Source organism: Nuphar pumila, chromosome 8 (genome assembly GCF_984573655.1).
Source record: "Nuphar pumila chromosome 8, dmNupPumi1.hap1.1, whole genome shotgun sequence".
In the NCBI taxonomy this organism is placed as follows: domain Eukaryota; kingdom Viridiplantae; phylum Streptophyta; class Magnoliopsida; order Nymphaeales; family Nymphaeaceae; genus Nuphar; species Nuphar pumila.
In genome coordinates this window covers 113,921,723-113,944,099 of record NC_143256.1, presented here as the reverse complement: position 1 = coordinate 113,944,099, position 22,377 = coordinate 113,921,723, and the positions used below count along the sequence as shown (strand labels likewise).

Sequence of the window (22,377 nt, the reverse complement as noted above, 5' to 3'; positions counted from 1 at the left end):
TTATAGATTTCTTATTTTAGTACTTTTTATGTGTTAAATTTATGGACTTCTTCATTGCATTGAAACTGTAGAGGTAAATTTTACTCATCTATGTTAGTTGTATGTTGATATAATCCACAGAAAGAATATAAAAGGTTTATCTTTTTATTGCCATATTTGCAGTCATGTATATATTACAGGGTTGAACATCAGTGAATACCAGATATCAAGAGCAAATGTAAGCCTTCATTTTTTTTTGGTTGCTTTGTGAATTTGAACATATGGCTATAGAGTTTGGTTTTGAAAATTTAATAAACATTTCAAGCTATTGCTTGATTGGGAATTGTACTGGAATAATTGTGTGCCTTTTTAAAGCTTGGTTTGAAGAGGTTAATGTGCATGTGCATGCACGCACACGCAAAAGAAGCAGAACATAGTAGTATCTCATAACATTATAGAAGAAGTGGCTTTTTTTGCAGAAAATTACATAATAACAAAAAATTGAAATTGATAAAAATTGCATGATCACACACACACACACACACACACAGAGATTCAGTGTATTTGAGATGTTAGACAGTCTGAAACCAATGGTATCTTATGCACCTGACCAGAATGTGTTGTTTTGGGAAAATGTAGTAACCTTGTATTGAGAAAAAGTTCTTTATATGCATTTGCAAGTTCCAGAGTTTCCAGTATGCTCTTTTTTTTATACGAAAAGACAGGACCCTATTATTTGACCTCAAAGCTTATTGTGCTAACTTGCTCATGACAAAACAGGTGCTTAACCGTGTGAATGGAATGGACAAGCTCTGTAATCTTGTAAAGGTTTGTTTCCTTAAATATGGTTGCCATCTTTTCTTCTTCTTCTGCCAATATTTCATTTTCCTCTTTTTCTTTACTTTGTTGTTTTAGGGTTTAAACTCTATTCTAGTAGTAGTATAGTTTTGTATGCCCATGGAGTTTTACACAGCCGAGATGGTGACCGTAGGTACAACAGGCTAAGACCAGCGCCACCAGGAATCCGATCCTGGATATGGTTTCTCCATTCAATTAACAACAAAAAACAACATAATTTTGCACAGATCATGTTTGAGAGACATGACATGAAAAATTATTAACTTCTCATGTTTTTGCCATAGGCTGACTTCATGAAAATGCCTTTTCCTGACAATACTTTTGATGCAATATATGCAATTGAAGCCACCTGCTATTCTCCAGATGCAGTATGTGTTCTCATGGCCTTGCTAGGCTTTTTTCTTTCTTTGTCCTTTAATATAATAGTGTAGATCACTGAATGTTAATTGATAAGATTCTCTAATTTAACTTGATGATATAATTTGGTGGAAACAAGGTAAATGCTATAAGGAGATCTACAGAGTTTTAAATCTCGGTCAGTGTTTTGCTGCATATGAGTTATGTATGACAAACTCCTACGATCCCAACAACCCTGAACACCAGAAAATAAAGGTGATGACCTGAAATGAAGTTATTCAGTGCATACATTTTTTCACGCCCTATTGGTGATCATGCTTATGTTCATATATATATATATATATATATATATATATATATATATATATATATATATATATATATATATATATAGAGAGAGAGAGAGAGAGAGAGAGAGAGAGAGAGAGAGAGAGAGAGAGAGAGAGAGAGAATGTGACTGAAATGGGATCCACTAAAGTTGTCTCCTAAAACCCCTGAAATTTTGAAAAGAAACATGGAGAATTACTACATAAGAAGCTTCAGGATATTTGATGGCTAACCCATCTAGTTGAGGGCAGTTTGCACACTAAATTAACTGCTTCCCATTTTTTATTAATCGTTTTTAAAAGCTATAATTATTTTCTTCTTTTCTGTAAATAATTCAATATCTTCTCAATGCATCAGTGGCATCAGACTGGTTGTATAGATTATTTGCATTTAATCTAAAACCTACTGAAATATTGTAAAACTTTTCGCAAAGAACCATACATCCAATAGGAAAGATGATATTAATATTTGTTTAATCTGGTAAGGCCTAAGCACAAACAGAATGAGACATTCTTTTCTTTTTCTTTTTCTTTCATGACAGGAGGAATTAGAGCTTCGTATTGGCATTCCAGTTTTAAGAACAACTGGGCAGTGCCTGGATGCTTTGAAGCAGACTGGCTTTGAGGTAACAACTTCATGCTTCGTTGGCCTTATACTTTGTTGGCTTTTATTTTTTTGCATACAAAAAAAAACTTTGATGATAATTTAGTAAGTTACTCATGCATGTGCATTGATATCATGCATATTTAATATTCTGCAATTAGTTTATGCATCTTTACAAGTTCTTTTTTCATGTGAGATATTGGTGTTGCATGCTAATTATTATTAAATGCATGATTGATTATTTGGATTATGAGATAGTTGTAGTTTATGTTCCACTAAAAATATTGCATAGATTTGATTTATGCTTTTCTTGCCTATTTGGATATTTAGAGAAATTCGTACGCAAGATCTTTGTTTCTGACCTTGTACCCTTTATGTTTTTCACAGGACCTGACATCTGCTATATAGGGCTAACGAGGTTGCGTGACTATTTTCTGATATTTTCTTTGGGATAATGTGACTCTATTATTATTGATATTTATTTTATTATAATCTTAAACTTTAATTAATAATGAATATAGTTAATTAGTTGATTGTTGGGTTAATGTAAAATTTCTTGTAGTTTGGATTATGTTATGTTTGTAAGGCCTCGGATTTTTGGGTTTGGTTTTCGCAATTGTTTAAAGAAAAAATCACTTTTCAATGGGGATGAGTTGGGGTCATTACAATATATGTTATCTTAATACTTTATTAGTTTATTTAAAAAAATATGTATTAGTTTAAATTTGTTTTGTTTAGATGTGTTTTTAGCTTAACAAAAAAAAAACAATAGTGTTACACAAAAAACTTGAGTTACTAAAAATCAATAAATCTTGTTAAATTAATTTGAATCAAAGTGTGGTTCTTAGTGAGTTAGTAATGATGAACACATTTATAGGTTTGGATTAAGTAAAAAACACATTTGCATGTGTTTTTTAAAAGGGTTTGAGACAAGGACTAAGAGATAATGGTGTGAAACCTACACAGTATATATACATGAATGTCGAACCCCATTTCATCAGACAAAAATCAAAGGGGCCTCAATACATCCAAATGTAATGTAAAAGCACCTTTAGTGGCAGTCTTTAAACGTCATTAAATGTCTTGGCAAAAAAAAATAGATTTAGCGATGGTCATAACTACCTCTAAATTCACTATTTCTTATGAACGTGCACAAGCTAGATGTAATATATATATATATATATATATATATATATATATATAGTGAAAAGCTACTGGATTCCATCCCTACCAGATGGTACCCAATTACATGGAACCATCAATTTTTGGTATTTTTTCAAAATTTTGACCTTTGATTCCTATGCAGGGATAGTTTTTTATCAGGTTCAAAAATCAATAACCTATAATTTTTATAAATTTTTGAGGTTTTATATATCATGTTTTCCATCCAAAATACATGATCCAAGTGTCAATTTCTAGTAAATCAATCAAACACATAAATAGGTTTCTATATATATATATATTGGGCATAATAGTGTAGGCTAAAAAAAACAGACTTACGACAGTTCACGTGACAGTAAAAAAACAAATCACATGTGGCAGCATTCTTGATGTTAACTTAGAATTCAAGATAAAACTTTAAAGGTGATTTTGATGTTGGTCTAAACAGCAGCATTAAACAAAGGTGAATAGGGTCTTAGCCGATGACAATCGGCTGGGCAAAAACCCACTGACATCAACCCCATTTCATCATATTATTATTTTTTATTTGTCCTTGAGTCTACCACAGCTGACTGCAGTAACACTTGCCATCTGCCCAGCTAACTAACATGCACATAAATCTTGAAAAATGTGACTATATATACCGTTTCAAGAAATATAAACAAACATGCACAAAAAAATTAAAATATAAAAAAAACCAGCAACACTGTAATGCACTCGCAACGGGTGATATTCTAAAAAGCTTACAATAATACCCTGGAATTTCATAGGTTGTGAATGTCAATAATGTCATAAGATTTTCTGTCTGACAAGATTTATGTCTACGACAGTAACCCAAGACAAGTGCAGGGATTTCTCACAAGATTTATGTGTATGGTTGCAACCAAGATAAATGCAGTTGGTAAGACGTTGATCCCAAGGATGTGAATGATGGGATGATACGGTTAATGGTTTTAATTAGAAATTGAAAGGCATGTGGGTCGACCTTTGAGGGGCGTTTGATTGGTCAGATCAACCCACATGCATGCACGCAAATGGTGGATGTGCAGGGAATCTTATCTGGTACAGCATCATTGCTGTGGTGTTCGAAATACTCAGAACAAAAACCCAAAAAAGTAAATAAAAATAAGAAAAAAACAGAGGTGTACTTCGACTCGGTTTGTCCAGAACAACTCTTCGCTGGCCAGCAATTTTCAAACAGGACTATTCTACACAATTTTGTCCGTGTTGTTTCAAGGTGTCAATGGGTCAGGTTTGGCCCATGGACGACCCGTACCAAACCTTATGGGGTCAGGGTTTCAAGATGAAAAAAGAGGGCTCATTACAAACCAGGTTGGACCCAATGGGTCTGATTAATATATGAAACTGGGTATGGTTTGTGAATTTTCATACTAGCTAGATGTGGGTCTGAACCTTAGTTCTAATTAAGACTCATGATTTTTCAATATAAAAAAAGATAAAAATATATATATTATTTTATTGGGTATGAATAGGATTTGATTCATGCAAATCTTGTAGAATCTGAATATGGGTTTTCTTATAGCAGACCTGAAAGGATCCAAATGCAGACCTAGTACTAGAAACTTAAAAACATAGTCGAGTTTGGACTCATCTAGGTCAGAACCAGATCCGACCCATTGATACCCTTGGACTTTTTTTTATTATTATTGGCAACAAGAAGAGGTTTGGTGTAGTGGGATTGGGCCTAGGCTGCTAGTCGAGTGGTTTAGTTTCAAGTCATATGGGCATCACCCCCTATGCAAGCCAAAGCTTGGCAACTCCACAGGGACAAGGGGTAAGCCCTCAAAGTTTTACTCTACCAAAACAATGACCATAAGTACTTCAGGCAGAACCAACATGACTAGGTCTTTGATTCTAAGATGGTTTCTCCAAGTAAAGAAGGACTTAGGCATAACCATCATCATTTCCCAAGCAAATATGTGGCCTTGATTAATTTTGGTCAAAGCTGCGATTTTTGTCATGAGATGTATCTCTTGTGTCTTCTTGTTCAAAAAAAGTCTTATTTGTCTTCGCCAACAATCTTTTTGTGCAATCTTATGCTTTTAGGCACGTGTTTCATCTTTTGCATGACCTCGCTCAACAAAGACTTCTCACTCATCTAACAAAGTTCAACAAAAAGCCTTAGTGTAGCGCAAAGTGCTAGCTTTGTCTTCAGTATAGTGTCATTCAGCCATGATCTATTTGCTCATGTAGAATAGTGCCATAGAGAGACCCAGACAAAGTTATGCACATACATAAAACTACATAGCACACTTCTTCGAACAATTGTCTTTTCAGAATTTTTTTTTTTGTTTTGGAAAAAGCTTGAAACAAAATCAATGTATCTACTTCTTTGTTATCGATTGAGCTTTGCATGCTGGAAACAAAAAATAAGTATTTGTAAACACCTAAATTTTGACCAAAATAGTTTTGGCAAAAGTCTTCATTTTTAAAACAAGGCATTTTGGGTCTTTCATAAAATATTTCTTAATTTAAGTGTATTTTTTTCCTTTAAAGTGACATCTTCAAGATTTTTTTCATAAATAGAGCTTAAATTAAAAAAACTTAGCCTTTCAATGTGACAAAAATCAGGTCAATACGACATCAAAATATGAAGTAATGATAAAAACAAAATGACTTGTTCAGTTGAAAAAACACCTTTTAGGTAGGTTCTACTTTCAGTGTGATTTTGACTGTCAAAAGATGGAATTTTGATTTTCACTTCAAAGAGTCAATGCACCAAACTGTATCTCGATCTTATATTTTAATAAGAAAACATGGCCAAAACAAGTTAACCGGTCAATGTAATCGAAGGAGCCTGTTTTTAATGACATGACCATGAATTGTAGTTAAAAACATAATTGCCATTAATAATTGATTTAATTATCCTTAAGAATAGACTTGAGAGGCACACTTGTTAAGAACTAACCTAATTGTTGTTATCATATTGTCATAAAACTTTTTGCCGTCAATGAATTATCATTATCATGGTTTTGTCTCTATTTGGCCTAGAGCGCATGGCAAATGAAGATAAGCCTCATCCCAACTCACTATTCTTATCTTTAGAAGCATTTAGTGAACTTAGACAGATAGTTATAGATTTCTTAATTTTTAAGTTAGGTAACTCTAACAAATAAGATGCAACCTTTTAGCCAAAGCCAATGAGAAAAAACCATGCAAACCATCTTACTAATCAAATGTTGGTTGTTGTGCAACAGTTATATCTAAACCTAATAGGATTAGATCCATGATCCACTTAAAAATACATAAATAGAGACCTAGGCTTCCCTCCCACAACATCCAAACCTTGAGTGTGAAAGTTTTACTACTGTGAGAGTCTAACTTAGACTATGTAACCTCAAGTTGTCAAACTCGCTTGGCAATTTGAGGCACAAGCTTAAGGGTCCATTATGCTGGATCTAAACCTCTCTAAGTCCATGCCTTGTGGAGGTGCTGCCAGAATTTCTACGTTTGTTGGAGTCATCATAGGAGGGCTACCTAAGTCGGTGCTGAATTTACTTCCATTTTATTTTTACTTTATTTATTTGACTTGATTAATTTAGAGTGTATTAGGCTATGAGTGATTATTATCTTCACAAGTCAACTAGTGGATCGAGAAAGCTCCGCCCAAAGTACCTACTAGCCGGTCATAGATAGCCTAATGCCTTTAATTTTTAGCATATTTGCTTTTGTTCATGTTTTTTTAGCATTGGTGGTGCAATACACTATCAACCACACATTTTTTTAGGATTTGTTTTGGAGGTATGTGATCCTTGCAAGCTAAAACTTGAAGTCAAAGACTCCGAAGTTCTTGGAGCAACTAATACCTACTCATTGGAAGAGGAAAGAACATGCCAAGGTCCGATCCCTGGGAGGTCGGCCTTGACGGATCCTGTATGATGAATGAAGCATGGCTAGGGGAAATGTGCACAAGCTGCAAAAGGGGTGGTTATGGCTTGGTATCAAGCTGGGATGCTGCAGCACCAGTAACCACAACAATGTTGGGTGTGGAGGCATGTCCAAGAGGATGCTGACATGCTAGCGGGCACAAAAAATGAGGCAGATGGAAAAGCGGGTGGCGAGCATCATTTGGAAGGGACAAACATGTTTTTTGTAAGCCGACGACGAGAAATGATAGACGAACAGGTGAGTGAGCAGAGCCTTTTCCTCAAAGAGCAATCACACAAACCAGAACAAAATTTAGAGGTTGAACATAATAAATCTCATTAAGAAAATAAGAAATTATACATACCTATTTATAGAAACAAGGAAGAATAAAAGAGTAAAATACACATCTGTAATCCACCCTAGAGAGGACTCTGGGGGGCATCCCACCAGAATCCCAGCCTAGGCAGGACTCAAGTTGGGTGGGTCTCTTAGAAAATCCTGGAAGAAGTGTGGTCTCTCTCTCTCTCTCTCTCTCTCTCTCTCTCTCTCTCTCTCTCTGTAGTCTCAGTTGAGCGAAACTCCAGTGAGGTGGGTCCTGGGGATGGATCCAGTTAGTCAAGTGTGGGTCCATAACAATCTACTCCTCTCAAACATGCCTTTTCCTCAAGGTGAAAACTCCGGATACTAAGCAGTTATCTAGTCTTCTTTTTCCCACGTCGCTTTGTTGATACCACTGTCGGTCCACTAGACTAATATTTTCGTAACTAGGCGACCATCCTTCCTTTACCTCCTCTTTGCAAGAGCTTTAAGTGGTTGAAATGAGGTATCACCAAGGTCAAGTAGGGTCAGACTTTCGTCGGGCAGCTCCCATTTATATGGATTAAGGCATGAGATGTTGAACACATGGTGAACTTGAGCTCCTATCGGTAGGTCCAAGTAATAAGACATTATGTCGACCCTCTCCAAGTGCCAACTAGTGTTGTTGTACTCGTTGTACTATTCCTTGCCGGTGGGCAGCAACTTAAGGATTACATAGTCACCTACCTGAAACTATCATGGTCAATGTCTCTAATCATATGTTTGCTTCATTTGTTCCTGTGTAGCAACCATATTCTTACGCAACAAGCATAAGATGTGGTCTCTATAGCAAGGCCAACTCAATTGTGTTCGCTTTCACAACTCCACCAACATAGTCGGCTATGGCGGGAAGGGGTCATTCGTCTGTCTGAGGATGATAGAACGTACTCATGACCAGCTCGAAACCCTGTAACCGAAAGAACTCTACCTAAAAGATATTGATGAACATCGGGTCTCTATCACTAACGATAGTATGGGACATTCTATGCAGGTAGAACACCTCTCATATGAATAACTCTGTGATGGATGTGGTAGTGTATGAGTAAGATACGACCAAGAAGTGTTCATACTTGGACAGACAGTCCACCACAACCATGATTATAACTTTCTCTGCATAGAGGGAAGCCCATCGATATGTTATCCCAAAAACGGTCTGGCACCGAAAGAGAATGCAATAATCTAGTGGGGGAGGCGGTCTCATACTCGACCCTTTGGCATACATCACACTGCCCCACAAACAATTGAAATTTCTTCTTTATACCCCTCTATGCAAACTCCCTACCCAAACGTTGATAGGTCTATTGGACTCTCTCATGGCCCATTGTAGAAGTCATGTGATAATGCTCTATGAGAAGAGTCATCAAATTGAACTTGGGAAGAACTACTATCCACCCATGGTGCATCACTAAATTCTCCTGAATCTCGAGTCTGGTAGCCTCTTCCCTCTGGATTTGTGCCTATACGGTAGAGAGGAACTCACACTATATATACTCCCGCTGGAGGTCATCCAAGAAGGGGAAGGTGATGGTGGTCATGCTGAGGCATGTCAACTCATCCTCATGTCCTCACCGTGAGAGGGTGACAACTACCTGATCGCTAACCCCTTTACGGTACTTAATGTCAAAGTCAGACCCCAGAAGCTTTAAGACTCACTTCTAATGGATAAGAGTGATCATTCGCTATACAAGCATGAACTTGAAACTCCTATGGTTTGTTTGGGCTATAATGTATCAGTCAATCAGATGCGGTCACCACTTGTCCACAATTAGGATGACATCCATAAACTTTATGTCTTATGTGAACAGACCTCGCTCCCCAGATATGATGACCTTGGTGAAATAAGCCATGAGGTGCTCTTGCTGCATGAGAACAACCCTTATACCAAGCCCAGATGCATCAGTGTCAACCATAAAAGTCTTCATGAAATCTAGAAGGGCTAAAATGAGCACCCGAGTCATGGTCGCCTTCAGAGGCTCGAAGGTCGCGGTAGCCTCTTGGCTCTAGTGAAAGGCACCCTTCTTCAAGAGGGTCGTCAGGGGATTGGCGGTCTGGGTATACCCCTAAACAAACTTTCGGTAGTACTTGGTAAGGTCAAAAAATCTCCGTAGACCCTTGAGTGACTGGGGTACTGGCCAAATTTGTATTGCCTCAACTTTCTTGAGGTCCATCTCTACACCCTAACCCGAGATAACATGTCCCAAGTAATAGACACAGGTTTGACCAAAGTTGCACTTGGTTCGCTTGGCATATAATCAATGCTTTAGGGTATTTAGGAAAATCCGCAAGTGGCACATATGGTTTTTTAAAGAGTGGTTGTAGATTGAGATTTCGTCAAAGAAGACTAGTATGAACTGTCATAGGTAGGGCCGAAAAACATCATTCATCAGGCCTTGAAAAGTTGTTGGTGCATTGGTGAGATCAAAATGTATCACCAGGAATTTGTAGTGACCATTGTGAGTCTGAAATATGGTATTATGCACATTATTTGGGGTCATGCGGATCCGGTAGTAGTTGAATGGAAGATTCAACTTTAAAAAGTAATGCACCCCATGTAATTTGTCTAGCAACTCATCGATTACCAGAATTGGGTACTTATCCTTAATCGTGATTTGATTAAGGGCTTGGTAATCTATACATAACCGCAAAGATTTTTCTTTCTTCTTCACCAACAAAGTTGAAATAAAATACAGACTCTTGCTAGCTCTAATGATCTCATCTAAGAGCATATTTTTCACTAGCCACCCAATCTCCAACTTTTGAGTGTGTGCAAATTTGTACGATTGAGCATTGGTCGGCTTGGCCCTAGGCTCTATCGAGATCGCATGGTCATGAGACCGAGAGGGTTGTAAGCCCTTGAGCTCATCAAACACTATGCCCAACTCTTGAAGCAAGGCTTATAGGTCGACCAAGGTCTCAGTAGGGGTCGTGGGTACCCCATCTGCCGCCACCATCAAGAACACTTGAGATACACCCTCATGAATGAACTTAGCGAGTTGTTTAGACTCAGCCAGAGAAGGTGTCTTGGGACGAGCTTGAATCAAAACCTGGTGGCTTCTATACTCAAATTTCATCATCATGTCCTTGAAGCTTTAACGAACAGAACCCAAGGGTTGCAGCCACTATATTTCAAGAACCATGTTTGTACCCTTAATTGGTAGTACATATATATTCGTGGTCGGGATGGTTTCCTGGATCTCCAACTGAAGTCCAGGACATAGAGCGGTGCACTGGAGTTTGCTATCATTTCTGACCACTACCTCGAAGGACTGCTGAGAGGTAGTTGTGTACTTGGCTCGTTTAGCCGTCTAAGTCAAATCAATATCAATCAACACTAAAATCATTAATATATTGATTCTATTAGGTACCCTTATCGTCTGACGCACCTCCACACCGGCTAGCACATGGTATTTTTTAGCCTCCTCCAAAATGTTATCACATGTATCGATCAACTCAAAATCACTGAACTCATAGACTTCATCCTCACTATTGATAAGGTATAGGTTCATGACCTTACACGTGTGGTCCCTGGTCCATACCTTGTCACAGTGATAACACAAGCCATTCTTGTGGTGCTCTTCTATGCGTTCTTGAGGGAGTCACTTTACTTGCATTGGGTTATGGTTCAGATGATCGACTAGGTGGCCATAAGCAAATCGTGGCCCGCTCAGTAGACCTAGGAGGGGCGGCTTCCTCTATGGGGAAGGACACGGTCCAACTACAAGCCAGGTTCCCTAGGGATGTGTACTTTTGATTGGACATTTCACCTGGTTAGGTCCAACTCGATTTTTTCCGTAACAGCTTCTCCTCAGCCACGTGTGCCAATTTGAAAGCTTGCATCAAGGATATTGGTCTTGCGGCTTGAACCTTGACTTGCAGGTCTGATTTAAGACCCACAATAAGCATTCCAATTAGTGATTCTTGGAACCAACCGGTGATGAGGTTACTTAACCTATCAAACTCTGCCTGGTAGTCGATAACGTTGCCCAGCTGACGAATCTTGGATAATGAGAAATAGTAATTGGCATAAGCAGAAGGACAAAATCATATTACTAGGGATCTTAAAAACCCTCCCGAGTAGGTATCCCAAGCTGAGACACCAACTAGTAGTACCAGAAAATGACATCTTTCTCGAGGTAGATCGAGACAAAGGCCACCCGGTCCTCCTCGGGCATCTTGACAATACTGAAATATTGCTCAGCTCGAAATATCGGGCTTGTAGGGCTGGCTCCTATAAAAAAATTAAGGATCCATAATTGCATAGTCCATTAATCATGATTAGACACATAATTACCTAGTTAAGTTACTGTTTTTTATCAAATAATCATGATTTTTATCTGATTAATCACAATTTACTGAGTAATCCAAATGTCAAGATTGACTGATTTGTTTGTCGATTAATCATGATTCATTGACGAGGATAGTTTCCGAAAAATTACTAAGGATGATGGTGAGTTGAACAAATCTGCAAGGTGAAGTTGAGTCAAAATAACTTGCATCATGAGATTACAAATAGATTATACTTACAATCGACTGCATTAAATATAACCCACACAATTAATGCATCATTTCCAGCCCTGGTACAATGATAATGGACAAATATTAGAATCATGCACAAAAACTAGGTTGAGTCAAAACAACTTTGCATCATGCCATTTCAGCTGGATTAGATACGCAGTTGACTTCATTAAATATAGATCCTGCAATTAATTCTTCATTAACAACCCTAATGCAATGAGAAATAGACATACAAAAAATAGGGCACAAAAAGTGAGTAATGGAAAAAATAATTGCCTACTTTAAATGAGTCATTTGAACGAGAGAGAATAGGGATTGGGCTGCCCCTTTTTCGTTAAGACTTTCCAAAAATCATACATTTAGGTGTTTTATGTTAGATATTAACTGTTAGAAGTGTTTATCATTGTTCATTTATTAATAAACAAGCTTTATTTCAACTGATTTGATGTAAAAATGTGGATATTTTATTAGATATCAACCACTGAATTTCTAAAATATTTAAAGAAAAACGCCTGAGCATAATGATGATTAATCAAAAACATATTTTCTTTTGAGTAAATAATGATAAACACATCTAATGGTTCAAATATAGCATAAAACACCTAAAACTATAAATTTTGAAGGATCTTAAGAGTGGCCTAATGAAAAAGGGAAAGCATAATCCCATTCACTGAACTAGATATCTAAATTTTAAACCTATACTATATTAAGTTTCAGTTGCAATCTGGATCTACATGGATTTGAAATTCATCCAACAGTGTGCTTATAATGGATCTAGTGTGGACTAATGGCGAGTCCTACACCAGCTTGTAAAAAATTGGGAACACGAATAATCTGGCCATTAAATGAGGCACTGAAGATTTTGGATCTGAATAAACTGAAGTCCTTACTCTTAGGGGTGCAAATGGATCAAATTCAGGTCAGATCCTTCAAGATCCGAATATGAAATGTCATCTGTAAATCTGGAATCAGATCCAGATCCGAAACAGATCGAAGGAGGTAATGTTGAATACGACTATGAAATACATGTTGTAATACTAGATTTAAAAAGAAAATAGAACAAAAAAACTATTTACGGGTGAAAATGCAAACGGGTCAAAATTTGATTCAGATAAACTATAGATCCGAATTAAAATTCTGATCCCAATATGAAAATAATTTGATTTCTTGTCTGAATTCACATTCAGATTTTATTTGAAGGATTCATATATGCAAATACCATGTCAAACTCAGATCTGATATTTGACCATACCGGATTCATTTTCTACCCTACTCACTCTAGGTAATACCAAACTTTGGTTTTGGTCTTAAAGAATGGATTGATCCGAATTGCAAGTAAGATGTGAAAGCAAATATTATGAGTGGGAAAGCAATTATTGTGAGTGGCTTGACATGTGGGTTGCGAGAGAATCGGTAGAAGCGTAGGGGTCGCTTGCTCTCACGAGTCAAAGTTGTCCATTAAATGGTTATTCATCACAAGTCTTCTAACAAATGTGAAACACGACGGACATGTGAAAGGTCGTTCACCGCATCCACATGACCCCGAACTCCATTTCTCTTGCTCTCTCACCCCGACCCTGAACCCCCATTCTCTCATCTCGCCTCTCTCACCTTTTATTTAACCTCTCTTCAATGGTCCTTTCTCTCTGGCAATCTTTTCTCAGGTCTTGATTTTGCATTTTAAACTCCAATTTTTCAGTCTATTGAGTGAATGCTTGTTAGGGTTTGTTCAAGGTCAGGGTTAGTACACTCATGATTTTTTTAAGGGTTTTGTATTGTAATCGTTGATGATTAATTAGTGTTTGCTTTTCTTTTGTTTTTCAGTCGAAAAATCGTTTGGTGATTGATTGGTTGGTTTCATCGGTTTATGAGTAATGTGTTTCTTAGGCCCCCTTTCAAAAGTCATAGTTTTAAGTTTGTTTTACCTCACGTCTAACACCATAGATCCGATCTATAGGTTTTGTTTAGTGGGAACTGACTTTGGATCTCAGGAATCTGACTTTTGGTTATCCAAAATCAATGGCTACGAAGGCACCCGTTTTTTCCGGCTCAAAAAAATGTGTTTTTTCATAAAAAAAAAAAAACATAATTCAAGAGTTGATTCACACTAAATCGAGCATCCTAAACACATCTAACAGTTCAGATCTATCATAAAACACCTAAAACTTATGGGGCAGAATGGAATAGATGGAGAAATGGGGTCTAATATGTTCAGCTCTCTCTTTATATATATATATATATATATATATATATATATATATATATATATATATATATATATATATATATATATATATATATATATATATATATCAACAGGTGCGGTTTGTATCGGATGTCCAATCTAAATTTTTGGGTATGGGCATGAAAAGTACCAACCCAAATAATATCTGGGTTGACTTGAACCCAACCCAAGCAATATGTGAGCCCGTTTTGGGTCATGATTTTTATTGGGTGCCTAACCCAACTCGAGTATTTTATATATATTTTTAATAAAAATAAATTTCTAAAATTATGTGCGTTCTCATTTGGATTCTATTTTCATGACCCGACAAAAGTCGAACCGGGTTATTAGTTATATGGACGGTGTACGGGTTAACCCTGACCCAACCCAACCCAACCCAACCCGTTGACAGCTGTGTGTGGGTGAGAAGATTTATGTCTATGATTGCAACCCAAGATAATTGCTGGATTGATACAGTTAAGATTTATGGCTATAGTTGCAACCCAAGATAAATGCAGTATTGATGCAATTGGTAAGAGGTTGGTTCCAAGGCTATTAATGGTTTTATTTATTTATTTTTGGGAAAAAGGTGGTTTTAATTAGAAATTGAAAGGGTTGATGGTTTGTCCATAATAACTCTGGACAAAAACTGAATAAGTATATAAAATAAGAAAAATAGAGGTGTACTTAATTAAGTCGGTTTGTCCGGAATAACAGTGTTCAGACATGAATGTTCTACACAGGTTTGTCCGTTGTTTCACCTCTATATGGGTGTCAATAGGTCAGGTTTGACCTAGAGCCGGCCCTGACCAAAACCCATAGACTCCAGGTTTGGCGATCAAAAAGAAGGTTCGATTAGAAACAGGTTGGACCCAAAGGGTCTGATTAACATATGGAGATGGGTATGGTTTGTGAAATTTCATACTAGACCTAGGTAGGGATGGCAGTGGGGCGGGGCGGGGCAGGGGACAAGGTCTCCACCCCCGCCCCGCCTCAAGATTTTATCCTCCACCCCGCCTCCATCCCTGGCGGGGATGGATTTTATCCTCCACCCCCGCCTTCATCCCCGTTCCATGTCCTCCATCCCCGGTTCAAACGGGGATGAGGCGGTGCGGGGCGGGGAAAAGTGCACGTCCATCCCCGCCTCCACCCTCAGACAGGGATGGATTTTAACCTTCGTCCCTGCCTCCATCCCCGTTTCATACCCTTCATCCCCGGTCCAAACGGGGTGAGGCGGGGCGGGGCCCCGCTTTCCCCCTGTCCACTGCCATCCCTAGACCTAGGTCTGAACTCGAGTTTTGATTAAGACTAGTGATTTTTTAATATAAAAAAGATAAAAAAATATTATTTTAACAGGTATGTATTGGATCTCATTCATGCAATCCTTATAGAATCCGAGTATGGTATTTTTTATAGCTAACCTGATTATACGAACCTAATCCAGACCTGTAGCGGCACCTTAAAACAGATCTGGGTTTGGACTCGGACCCAGATGGAACGAAACTTAGACCAGGTTTTCGGGTGTGGTATCAGGTCTGGATGCAGGTCTAATCGGGTTTACTATAAGAGAAATCATACCCGGAAGAACTACATGAACAAGACCATAACCGGTAAAATAATATTTTTTATTATATTGAAAAGTTGTGGGTCTTAATCGGAACTCGGGTCGGGCCTGGGTCTTGTATAAAATTTCACAAACTATGCTGGGTCCATGTATTATATAATCGGACCTTCAGGTCCGGACCCAAGTCTTAATCGGGTCTTCTTATTTGTAAGCATACCCTGATCCTATAGGGTTTGGTCTGGTCGAGGCCCGGTAAACCCAACCCATTGACACCCTTGGACTTTCATTTTTTGTATTGGCTAGAAGGGGTTGGGCAGAGAACTAAGGGGTTTGGCGTAGTGGGATGTGGCCCCCTAAGCTGCAAGACGGGGTTTCAAATCCTATGGGCATCACCCTCTTCTGCACAAGCCAAAGCTTGGCGACTCCATGGGGGCAAGAGGTAAACTCCATGAGTTTTACGCTACCAGAAAAGCTGGCAGATAGAACTAGTGTGATTTACGTCTCTGATTATGGAGAAAAAAGAGAGAGAAGGTGGTGTCAGCCAGACCCCATCCAGCTACAAACTAAACTTGATATTCATTACATTGCATCAGGAGTGCGAAACTAATCAGTAGGTTTATGTTTCCACACCATGTCCCCATGTATTACGTGCAATCACATTGCACACCAAAAGTGTGCACTGCACCTGGTTGCCCTTCTTCAGCTACAAATCAAATGGATAAATGCCAGTGTTACAAATCAAATGGATACACTTTCTTCAGCTAGTTTGCAATTTCAAGGAACAATATGTGCCATTGAGTATTGAATTATTTTCAAGTGCATGTAATCAAATATCTTTTTAAAACTTTGAAGTAATATCATTAAAATCTTATTGGACCACAAAACATTGTCTGTAAGTCAAATGGAGAAATAAGATTTGACCAGTTTGACTACACTAAAACTTGTTGAGCTGAGTTACAGAAAAATTTTGTGAGCCTGGATAAATGCCTACTTAATCACAATGTTATTGTGTCCGAGTTCTATCAAGCAACCAAGCCTCCGATTAAATAATGGAAGGCAAAAGGAAAAGAAAAATGCAACTGGAGTTGATGGGGAACTAAATATTTTCTTTTTCATGCACTGTCTTTGGTGGATCAGCAAAACTGTAGATTTGACTTGATTTTAGACTTTTTTCCCAAGGGAATTGGTGTAATTAAATGTTAATAGGAACCTTTCTGATTTCATATAGGGTGATTTTCCCTTATCTAATTTAATATTGGTAACAGTTAACTAGACTAGAGAATTTCAGTATCACACCATAATATATGCAACAAAAAGCAAAAAACTTTTTTTTTCACAAAAGATGTGGAAACCACCATCGAGATCGAGGACCTAGTCTTGTATGGCTAAGTCTGTGGTACTTACAGTCATTGTCTCGACGGTGTAAACCCGTGGTACACCCCCATGTGCTTGGGGGGCGGCAAGCTGTGACTGAGCAAGGGCTTATCCCTTGCCTTGAATAATGTCAGGGGCTGATGCTCATGGGAATGGAACCCTGACCACCCACCAAATGGCAAGCCCCCCTTCCACTCGCCAAACCCTTTGGGGCTAACAAAAAGCTAAAACTTAAAATATATTAATGTTTACATTGCTTAATGGACATTTAGTTTATACTAAGGTTGCCATATTAGGAAGTGGAAGTGGGAAATGATACGGGAAAGCAAGAAGCGATGCAATTTAAAATGTATAGGAAGCGGGAAGTGAGGAATAATATATATATATATATATATATATATATATATATATATATATATATATATATATATATATAAGAATTGAATGGGAATCAAAATGACACACAAATAAAAACTTAAATAAAAGTGACTAATATTAAACTTCAATGATTTTTTAGTGTAAAAATTAAATTTTTAACAAAATCTAAAAATGATGACTACCAATTTAGAGAACGTACATGGAAGTGAGTGGAAAAAGTGAGAAAACACATAAAAAATATAAAAAGCTAAGAAAACATATAGGAAGAATAGATGAAGCGTGTGGAAAGCATAGGAAAAGCGTGGGAGAATCAAGGTTCTCATCAGGTTTCGAAAGCGAGGAGTATTGTGCTTCCGAAGCGAGTTTTCAGGAAGAGTTTTCGGGAAGCGAGCATCCTACGTGTCTAAGAAGCTTTCGGTAACTTTTGTTACCACGACAGTAACCCATGTGGTCAATAGAGTCTTGTGCCTGGCTGATGGCCGAGGGTCCAATCGGTTGGGGCATGTAAGACTCGATGGTTGAGTTCTCAACCTGGAGTTTTACCTCATACGAAGGTGGGCTCATCTAGGTGAGGGTTTTTCTTTGTCATCAAAAAGAAAAACTTAGAGAAAAGCATAGTTAGAATTTAATTTTGCTGGTGTATGGAACTAGGGCGTTGGTGAATAATAAGAGGAAATTATTTCTTCTCTTGTTTTTTAGTGTGGAGTAGCCAAAGAATTGCCAGAAGTCTATACCACCACTTTATCCTTCATATTTTCTAGTAGATGGTGAATTACCTTCCAACATGGAACTAACTATTTGGACATCATGGGTCTTTCTACAGATAGCCTTCGAAATAAAACTCCGAAATGTAGAAAATATTATATTTGCCCATTCTCAAAAATTCCAAATTTATTCAATTATTTTAGATGTTCATGACATAAAAATGTTTTATAGATTTCTTATTTTAGTACTTTTTATGTGTTAAATTTATGGACTTCTTCATTGCATTGAAACTGTAGAGGTAAATTTTACTCATCTATGTTAGTTGTATGTTGATATAATCCACAGAAAGAATATAAAAGGTTTATCTTTTTATTGCCATATTTGCAGTCATGTATATATTACAGGGTTGAACATCAGTGAATACCAGATATCAAGAGCAAATGTAAGCCTTCATTTTTTTTTGGTTGCTTTGTGAATTTGAACATATGGCTATAGAGTTTGGTTTTGAAAATTTAATAAACATTTCAAGCTATTGCTTGATTGGGAATTGTACTGGAATAATTGTGTGCCTTTTTAAAGCTTGGTTTGAAGAGGTTAATGTGCATGTGCATGCACGCACACGCAAAAGAAGCAGAACATAGTAGTATCTCATAACATTATAGAAGAAGTGGCTTTTTTTGCAGAAAATTACATAATAACAAAAAATTGAAATTGATAAAAATTGCATGATCACACACACACACACACACACAGAGATTCAGTGTATTTGAGATGTTAGACAGTCTGAAACCAATGGTATCTTATGCACCTGACCAGAATGTGTTGTTTTGGGAAAATGTAGTAACCTTGTATTGAGAAAAAGAAGTTCTTTATATGCATTTGCAAGTTCCAGAGTTTCCAGTATGCTCTTTTTTTTATACGAAAAGACAGGACCCTATTATTTGACCTCAAAGCTTATTGTGCTAACTTGCTCATGACAAAACAGGTGCTTAACCGTGTGAATGGAATGGACAAGCTCTGTAATCTTGTAAAGGTTTGTTTCCTTAAATATGGTTGCCATCTTTTCTTCTTCTTCTGCCAATATTTCATTTTCCTCTTTTTCTTTACTTTGTTGTTTTAGGGTTTAAACTCTATTCTAGTAGTAGTATAGTTTTGTATGCCCATGGAGTTTTACACAGCCGAGATGGTGACCGTAGGTACAACAGGCTAAGACCAGCGCCACCAGGAATCCGATCCTGGATATGGTTTCTCCATTCAATTAACAACAAAAAACAACATAATTTTGCACAGATCATGTTTGAGAGACATGACATGAAAAATTATTAACTTCTCATGTTTTTGCCATAGGCTGACTTCATGAAAATGCCTTTTCCTGACAATACTTTTGATGCAATATATGCAATTGAAGCCACCTGCTATTCTCCAGATGCAGTATGTGTTCTCATGGCCTTGCTAGGCTTTTTTCTTTCTTTGTCCTTTAATATAATAGTGTAGATCACTGAATGTTAATTGATAAGATTCTCTAATTTAACTTGATGATATAATTTGGTGGAAACAAGGTAAATGCTATAAGGAGATCTACAGAGTTTTAAATCTCGGTCAGTGTTTTGCTGCATATGAGTTATGTATGACAAACTCCTACGATCCCAACAACCCTGAACACCAGAAAATAAAGGTGATGACCTGAAATGAAGTTATTCAGTGCATACATTTTTTCACGCCCTATTGGTGATCATGCTTATGTTCATATATATATATATAGAGAGAGAGAGAGAAAGAGAGAGAGAGAGAGAATGTGACTGAAATGGGATCCACTAAAGTTGTCTCCTAAAACCCCTGAAATTTTGAAAAGAAACATGGAGAATTACTACATAAGAAGCTTCAGGATATTTGATGGCTAACCCATCTAGTTGAGGGCAGTTTGCACACTAAATTAACTGCTTCCCATTTTTTATTAATCGTTTTTAAAAGCTATAATTATTTTCTTCTTTTCTGTAAATAATTCAATATCTTCTCAATGCATCAGTGGCATCAGACTGGTTGTATAGATTATTTGCATTTAATCTAAAACCTACTGAAATATTGTAAAACTTTTCGCAAAGAACCATACATCCAATAGGAAAGATGATATTAATATTTGTTTAATCTGGTAAGGCCTAAGCACAAACAGAATGAGACATTCTTTTCTTTTTCTTTTTCTTTCATGACAGGAGGAACTAGAGCTTGGTATTGGCATTCCAGTTTTAAGAACAACTGGGCAGTGCCTAGATGCTTTGAAGCAGACTGGCTTTGAGGTAACACTTCATGCTTCGTTGGCCTTATACTTTGTTGGCTTTTATTTTTTTGCATACAAAAAAAAACTTTGATGATAATTTAGTAAGTTACTCATGCATGTGCATTGATATCATGCATATTTAATATTCTGCAATTAGTTTATGCATCTTTACAAGTTCTTTTTTCATGTGAGATATTGTTGTTGCATGCTAATTATTATTAAATGCATGATTGATTATTTGGATTATGAGATAGTTGTAGTTTATGTTCCACTAAAAATATTGCATAGATTTGATTTATGCTTTTCTTGCCTATTTGGATATTTAGAGAAATTCGTACGCAAGATCTTTGTTTCTGACCTTGTACCCTTTATGTTTTTCACAGGACCTGACATCTGCTATATAGGGCTAACGAGGTTGCGTGACTATTTTCTGATATTTTCTTTGGGATAATGTGACTCTATTATTATTGATATTTATTTTATTATAATCTTAAACTTTAATTAATAATGAATATAGTTAATTAGTTGATTGTTGGGTTAATGTAAAATTTCTTGTAGTTTGGATTATGTTATGTTTGTAAGGCCTCGGATTTTTGGGTTTGGTTTTCGCAATTGTTTAAAGAAAAAATCACTTTTCAATGGGGATGAGTTGGGGTCATTACAATATATGTTATCTTAATACTTTATTAGTTTATTTAAAAAAATATGTATTAGTTTAAATTTGTTTTGTTTAGATGTGTTTTTAGCTTAACAAAAAAAAAACAATAGTGTTACACAAAAAACTTGAGTTACTAAAAATCAATAAATCTTGTTAAATTAATTTGAATCAAAGTGTGGTTCTTAGTGAGTTAGTAATGATGAACACATTTATAGGTTTGGATTAAGTAAAAAACACATTTGCATGTGTTTTTTAAAAGGGTTTGAGACAAGGACTAAGAGATAATGGTGTGAAACCTACACAGTATATATACATGAATGTCGAACCCCATTTCATCAGACAAAAATCAAAGGGGCCTCAATACATCCAAATGTAATGTAAAAGCACCTTTAGTGGCAGTCTTTAACCGTCATTAAATGTCTTGGCAAAAAAAAAATAGATTTAGCGATGGTCATAACTACCTCTAAATTCACTATTTCTTATGAACGTGCACAAGCTAGATGTATATATATATATATATATATATATATATATATATATATATAGTGAAAAGCTACTGGATTCCATCCCTACCAGATGGTACCCAATTACATGGAACCATCAATTTTTGGTATTTTTTCAAAATTTTGACCTTTGATTCCTATGCAGGGATAGTTTTTTATCAGGTTCAAAAATCAATAACCTATAATTTTTATAAATTTTTGAGGTTTTATATATCATGTTTTCCATCCAAAATACATGATCCAAGTGTCAATTTTTAGTAAATCAATCAAACACATAAATAGGTTTCTATATATATATATATATATATTGGGCATAATAGTGTAGGCTAAAAAAACAGACTTACGACAGTTCACGTGACAGTAAAAAAACAAATCACATGTGGCAGCATTCTTGATGTTAACTTAGAATTCAAGATAAAACTTTAAAGGTGATTTTGATGTTGGTCTAAACAGCAGCCTTAAACAAAGGTGAATCTCATCGGCTGGGCAAAAACCCACTGACATCAACCCCATTTCATCATATTATTATTTTTTATTTGTCCTTGAGTCTACCACAGCTGACTGCAGTAACACTTGCCATCTGCCCAGCTAACTAAGATGCACATAAATCTTGAAAAATGTGACTATATATACCGTTTCAAGAAATATAAA

At 36.6% G+C, this 22,377-nt stretch overlaps 1 protein-coding gene across 1 annotated transcript; it reads left to right on the top strand.

Annotated features, from left to right (window-relative positions):
* LOC149830286 (sterol 24-C-methyltransferase erg6-like) lies at window positions 1-20,969 on the top strand. Its single transcript, XM_090015417.1, has 8 exons — window positions 1-217; window positions 760-807; window positions 1,122-1,205; window positions 1,334-1,449; window positions 2,063-2,146; window positions 19,276-19,323; window positions 20,501-20,584; window positions 20,949-20,969. The coding sequence occupies exons 4-8, from the start codon at window positions 1,402-1,404 to the stop codon at window positions 20,967-20,969; spliced, it is 285 nt and encodes a 94-aa protein (XP_089871543.1). The 5' UTR covers window positions 1-217; window positions 760-807; window positions 1,122-1,205; window positions 1,334-1,401.
* The last annotated feature ends 1,408 nt before the right edge of the window (window positions 20,970-22,377 follow it).

Coding starts and splice junctions, on each gene's coding strand:
- LOC149830286 (XM_090015417.1), top strand. CDS start 1,402: ATGACAAACTCCTACGATCCCAACAACCCTGAACACCAGAAAATAAAG. Junction 1,450..2,062: donor CTGAACACCAGAAAATAAAG/GTGATGACCTGA, acceptor CTTTCATGACAG/GAGGAATTAGAGCTTCGTAT. Junction 19,324..20,500: donor AGCTCTGTAATCTTGTAAAG/GTTTGTTTCCTT, acceptor CTTTCATGACAG/GAGGAACTAGAGCTTGGTAT.